The sequence below is a fragment of the Arvicola amphibius genome, chromosome 3, assembly GCF_903992535.2.
Source record: "Arvicola amphibius chromosome 3, mArvAmp1.2, whole genome shotgun sequence".
NCBI lineage: Eukaryota > Metazoa > Chordata > Mammalia > Rodentia > Cricetidae > Arvicola > Arvicola amphibius.
In genome coordinates, this window is record NC_052049.1 from 159154741 (window position 1) to 159161427 (window position 6687).

Consider the following 6687-nt stretch of genomic DNA (forward strand, 5'->3'; position numbering starts at 1 on the left):
CAGAGTCTCAAATTCCTTGCTGAATTTTTTTTCTCCTTCTTGTGTCTTATAATTTCTCCTCAATTTCACCACTTTGTAAACTTTCTTGTCTAAGTCTGGAATTAGACTACTTAGGAATTGTAAATGGTATGCTATGTTTCTAAATATTAATCTGTTTATCACAGTCTCTGTTTATCAATTTATCTGCAAATTTGAGATTATAATAAACAGTTCTTCTCTGACAAAGTGGTTGCTTTGAAGACTGAAAATTTTCAGTACACATCAGTCTCTAAACTCAATTTCTGATTATAGATAGTACTGTTGCAGCCCATCAGTGTTTCTGCTGTTCTTAATACCCCTTTGCAGTTATTATCTTCATAATAGGAGCTTAATATCTGAAGTAACTTTCTCCAGTTCTTGTTTTTTTTCTCAATACAGCAGGCATTTATAATCATACATGGCATTTGGTTTTCAAATCAAAGCCTTTAATCCTATAAAGGAGATCAGAAATAAATTAAGGGAAAACAGAACTGCAAATTTATAAACTTTCTTTTTGTCTAACGTCAGAATTAAGACAGTTTTAAACTCATTTTGTGTATTTTCCTTACACAGCCTTATCACCTATGTAGACTCCTTTATCTATCACCACATAACAAAGTCCCAACAATTTCATAACTATAGAAGCAGTCTTCATTTCTTTGCTGCTCCTTGTCTCTCATGCCCATCATTAATTATTAGAAATCACTAATTAGTTCTGCATCTCTGCCGTTTGTTATTCAAGGATGTTATATAATAAGCGAGGCATACATTAGTCATTTAGTCAAGACACAGTTCTTCACTAATATGCACCCTCTTATGCATTTATGCATTATTTAAAATAGAATTGACTTAACTTTTAAAGGATTTTAAAGTAATTTGATTTTACACAGTTCTGAGGTTTTTTCATTTCATAGGCATAACGTTTTGGTTCTATAAAATTTAATGTTTTGTATAGGTACAAATTTCTATATATGAACAATGGTTCTGGCAATGTAACTCCTGACAGCTTTTTATAAGATGTTAACATACAGGTAAATAAGCAAAACAGCATTGTGTACAATATTTTATATTAATAAAATATTAATAAATTAATTAATTAATAATTAATATTAATAAATTAATTGCCCTTAATAAAATGCAATTGTCGGTCCCTATACACAGGCTCTTACTGTAATAGCATAGCAGCTGCTCCACTTCCACCAGCAGGTTTACTTTTTGTGGTTCTCGTTACTGTAGACAAATGTAGTCTGAAATATTAATGCCAACTTCCAGAAATAAACAATCCATAAGCTGAATAGTATGGCGAATTCTGGATCATGAGTTATTCTTTTGTTCAGAGTATCCAAGGTGCACCTGCTATACACATGATAGCAATTGAAAGACTACATTCACATAATTTCTATCATGGGTCAGATTATTGTAATCACTCTCTAGTTAGTGATTGTTAGTGCTGTACTATGGATAATTGATAAATTAAACATTGCTATAGACATGTGTTGTATGGCCATAGGCATGTGTTTATGGTAAAGGGTGGTATGTATTGGGGTCAGAACTATTTGAGACCTCCACTAATGTCTTGGAACACATTGCCATCCAGCGGGGGCACTTTCACACAATTTCCCCAGTGCTTCTCTCTCTCTTGTTTCTCACTGTAGTTTTCACGTAGGAGATTTAGTTTTGCTGCTTATGATTTTTTAAGTGAACTAGTCATGTTAAATGTATTTGTTGAGAAGACATGAAAGTTCTAGATGAAACAAAGGTCATTACTACATTGTTGTTTTTCTTTTTTTTAAAGATAGGGTTTCTATGTGTATCCTCATTGTCCTGGAACTCACTCTGTAGACCAAGTTGACCTCAAACTCATGAGACTCACCTGCCTTTGCCTCCCAAGGGCTGGGATTAAAGACGTGGGCCACCACTTGCTCAAAGGTCTTTATTATGGCACAGCCACATGAATGATTCATCTCGGGTCTTCTTTGCCTCAGACCATTTAGAGTTGACTGGGAGAGGATGCAAATCTAGCCAGACAATGCTGTATGTCCTGTTAGGAACACTGGATTTAGATAACTGGAATCTATATCAAGCAGTTCAGTCGTAATTAATCCCGTCCTTTGTTCCACAGTAAAACATGAGCTCATGTCTTTAGAGTGCTTTTGGAAATACAACCCTGCAAATGGCCTTGGGGGCATTATTTCCCAGCATGAATTCCCCTTGCCCTAGAATAACCATGAAAATGTCCTGGTGTGTGCACATGGCTTGGTATAGGTGTGCACTGTGCACATCCAACATTGTATCATCTATTCCTATTTTCTCTGTAGCTGGAAGTGCAGTGTCCTCCCGGTGCCACCATTGGATTTGTCGCAGAACACTGGAACTTATGCAGAGCCACGTACAGCATCCAAAACCAGGAGAAAGAGAGTATGATGAGAGTGCGCGGGCCGTGTGCAACCTATGGCTGCGGTTCAGATTCTGTCTTCGAGGTCAATATATATGTTGCTTCTGCCTTGTCCATTAGAACCTCATAATGTCCTTGCCTTCAGATGTATGTGACTGGTATGAAGGAAAAGTTAATCACAAGTTGACAACAAATCCTTTGCGCATGATTTTTCGTGGTTATTTGACATTTTCCAAATGTGAACGACATCGCCTTTTTAAAAAATGGGTTTTTTCCCCACTTAGAACACTAAAACTTTTGGGAGTAAACATCATAATTAGATCAATAACTGTTCTTGATATGTATCATCTTTTTTTCCCTAGTTATTTTTAGAATGGGAGTAAAGGTTTTAATTGCAAAATCTAGCAAATCACAACACTTAAAGAATTCATAAGGGCATGGATATAATGAATGGCAGGGCTATAGTGCAACATTTTCTCAAAAAAAGCACAATTTTTGTTTTGCATTTTCCCAGGGGCTGGCAAAGAAATTGCTAGGAAAAAAAGCCCTGAGGTTTGGGAGACTTTCTCAAAGCCTTTTAGGAAGATAAGGCTTGCAACACACTAAATTACTGCTATTATTATTTATTCCTTCTTCTACTTCCTATGATACCAAAAAAAAAAGCTTTCTAGCTTTTATTTTATATCACCATGTAATGAAACATCATTCACTTATTAAGAACATTGTAGAAAATGTCAACAAACCAGGTTTCCGGCACAGGTTGTGTGAGGTCATTCTATTACTAGGTGACATTAAAAGCTAGGAAAGAGGTATTTTTACTGTCAAATGTTAGGGTCCCTTTTTTAGAAGCTGAAGCCCATTTTTATACCTAGATCTGCTGAAACCGGTTGGGCTTAGCTTGCAGGGGATTGAGTGTTGTGCAGTGTATATTACACACCCCTTAGCTTTGTTTAGAGGCTTCCTTGATTAGAAGTGACTTCCAATTCCCAAATTCTCACCTTCTGCTGCAGAAAATAATTTAACCATCAATTAAAACCATGCTTTCTGACAAAATCCCCAAAAGATATATTTAAGGAGGAGTAAAAGTCACTAGATTGGGAGTAATAAGATAAATCCCAGGTCAGTTACTAACAATTTCAGGCCACTTCATGCTAGGATTCCTCATTTGAAATGATGTTATTAGTGTTTTTTTTTCTTGCATTATATATTATTCTATCACAAAGTGCTTTTAAGAAGAGGATAGAGGCATGTCCCTCGACACTTTTCAGCCATCACAAAGTCCCACTCTTGGCATTGCAGGTCAGCTCTCTAGATGGAACGTCTAACATCGGCAGTATTATCAGGAAGTGGAATGGCTTTTTATCAACAATGGGAAACGCTGACCACTTCGAGATTCGCGTCCCTTTGGATCTGGACGTGAAGATGAAAGCAATGATTTTTGGCACTTGCTTCCTCATTGTAAGCCTTTTTGCTGTGGGCTTGAGAGCATCATTTTGTTTGATGAGAAGCAGTACTCTACAGGAGAAAATTTGTTTTGAAGCTAGGCCAGCTTCTGTCTGTGTCACTTCTAGGCACAGCTTTGGCACTGGGTGATGGGGTTTACAGGTTTGTAGCAGGGAGAAAAATACTGTCATCATAGGGTGATCAATCTGAGCTAAGGAAAGGCTGCTGGGGCATACCTGGAGGGTGTCAGACGGAGGATACAGTAGTCATTGTTTCCTATTATCTTTCTCACCACTTCCAAACAGCTGTCCGGTGATAATTAGTATACTATAGTAACTACGAAGCAGCTGCCCTTTTCCTCTTGCGTGCCAACTGTAATCATGCTTGTCAGTGTTAGATCGCTCTCAGTTTTACTCCGAGGTTTTCCTTCAGTTAATGCTAAAAATTAGTTTGTGCTGAATACCATCTTCATTCTCACATTAGCCGTACTCATAAATATTTTCATTAGATTATCTACTTTTACTGGAAGAGGATGTTCCTGTGATAAATTACAAAGATCATTATATGCCTTGGTATAATTATTTCTATCTATCTGCCATTCATTTCCTAATCTAAATATTATAATCCTTTTCCCATTTCAGGACTTCATGTACTTTGAAAGGACTCCTCCACGGCATTCATCAATATAGAGAGATCAAGCAAAGCATCAGTTGAAAACAAAATTAGAGAAATGTACATTGTACTCATGGCCAGCCTTCAGTTATTCACAAGTATGTTTCTCTGGCTTGAACATTGTTTTCACTGGTATAAGTTCAAGAATAAAGTCAGGATACGTATCCCAGTACCTTGTACATTTTCTTACATGCACATTTAACATTCACACACACCTTATATCTGAATGTTTATCCTGAAGCCGAGGATTACATATTGTATCTCATTTGACATGTTTCAAAATCAGTCTAATGACCAGGGTGTCCTAATGTCAGTTTATAAAAACTGAATGTATAAATTGTATCATTTTTCAACAGTACTTGACCTGACTTTCATGTTAAACAATTCTTTACACACAAATAATCAGAAGACACAGTAAATATTCCTCTACATTCTCTCGATTATCAGTGAGGACTATGGAGGACCGGCAGGTCATACTAAGGACAGTCGGTGTATGTATGAATACACCTACTAGTGAGTCTCTCCCTCTGACTTTCTACCTGCATGTGGACTGTGTTCTCTCATGGATGTTTCCTTTTAGAGGTTATTAAATGAAGATTAAGAGGAGAGCTTAGCCCACCGCTCTTTTTGAAACAGGTGCTTCATTTTCAATTACAGTAATTTTTTATGATAAAGTTTGGTTTATTCGGTTATTTGTAACAGATTGTTACTTGCTGCTATTCATTTTTTATAAGAATATGATATATGGATTGTTTTCTAAAAACTCAATACCTTATATTAAATTCAACTCTAATCTTGACTAGACATATGCATTTTTTGTAGTGCTATCTTATATTTTTTGCATATAAACCAGATAAACAGAGCTTCTGTATGAACTTGTCATTTTACCCACTCACCTTGCGTTGATAGTGCAAGTCATGATACTTTACATCTCTGTGTTTCTTACTTTAGTGTTTGTGATACTAATATTTCTATAACAGAAAAAAATTCTTAAACATAATAAAGTGGTGTCATATTTTAATGTAATTCATGTAAGTTTTTATCTCGTGATGGAATTTGATTGTAAAAAATTGACCAATGTAACTAAAACATAAACAGACCCTTTTTTATATAGTTAAGTGGTTTCTTGTCCCCTTAGGTTCTTAGACTTTTAAATAAAAAAATGTAATAGAACTAATTGTAAGATGGTATTTTATTTCCTAAGTTGAGAATGAGTCTGAATGCTTTCCAGTGAGATATTAAAAGTAATGGCTTATTAATTACTAAGCTCTTTTCATTCTTATATAGATTTACTAATTAATTTCTGAGGCAGTGAACAGTAATAACTAACACTCCTTTATAAATATTTTGTCAATTATATTTGATAATTTGAGATATTTTTCCTTTCTTTGTTGATTTTATTGAACTATACATTTTTCTCTGTAGGATTTCTGTGATGGTCTCCATTTGCTACAAAAGGAAGCTTCTTTGGCTAAGTGTTGTTGTTGTTATGTGTGTGTGTGTGTGTGTGTGTGTGTGTGTTTGTGTGTGTGCATGTGTGTGTTGGTTTTTTGAGACAGGTTTTCTCTGTGTAGCTTTAGTGCTTGTCCTGGAACTCGCTCTGTAGTCCAGGTTGGCCTCGAACTCACAGAAATCTGCCTGTCTCTGCCTCCCAAGTGCTGAAATTAAAGGCATGAACCACCACTGCCCAGCTGTGTATATACCAGTTTATATTTGCTTAAAATTTCACTGCCAGCCCTCACTGAAGAAGCTTCTTATTGCAGCAGACAGAGACTGTTACAGAAATCCCCAAGAGGTCAAAATACAGAGAACAAGTGAGAGTCTTACGCCCAGACCCAATTAATATTTGACATTTATTTTATTTTATCAAAAATTTTAGGCAGGCAGTGGTGGTACACACCTCTAATCTCAGCACTTGGGAGGTAGGGACAGGCAGATCTCTGTGAGTTCAAGGCCATCCTGGTCTACTAGAGCTAGTTCCTTAACAGGGCTATTACACAGAGAAAGCCTGTTTTGAAAAGCCAAAACAACAACAAAAATTTCATATACGTGTACTATATTTATATCATTTATATTATATACTCTTCCCTCTCTGATTTCCTTGTCCCTCCCATTCCACATGTAAAACACAACTCTTATACCTAAGATTCCCGGAGCAT

At 36.1% G+C, this 6687-nt stretch overlaps 1 protein-coding gene across 6 annotated transcripts in view; it reads left to right on the top strand.

The window, feature by feature from the left end:
- Plscr4 (phospholipid scramblase 4) overlaps positions 1-5705 on the top strand; it is a 32350-nt gene extending 26645 nt beyond the window's left edge. For 5 of the 6 annotated variants that reach the window (XM_038323542.1, XM_038323539.1, XM_038323538.1 and 2 more), the window contains 3 exons: positions 2337-2498; positions 3713-4018; positions 4498-4565. In XM_038323542.1, coding sequence (XP_038179470.1) covers positions 2337-2498; positions 3713-4006 — 456 coding nt within the window. In that variant the 3' untranslated portion in view covers positions 4007-4018; positions 4498-4565. Of the gene's footprint in view, positions 1-2336; positions 2499-3712; positions 4019-4497 lie in introns of all 6 variants that reach the window. The other variant, XM_038323544.2, reaches the window with a different exon arrangement.
- The last annotated feature ends 982 nt before the right edge of the window (positions 5706-6687 follow it).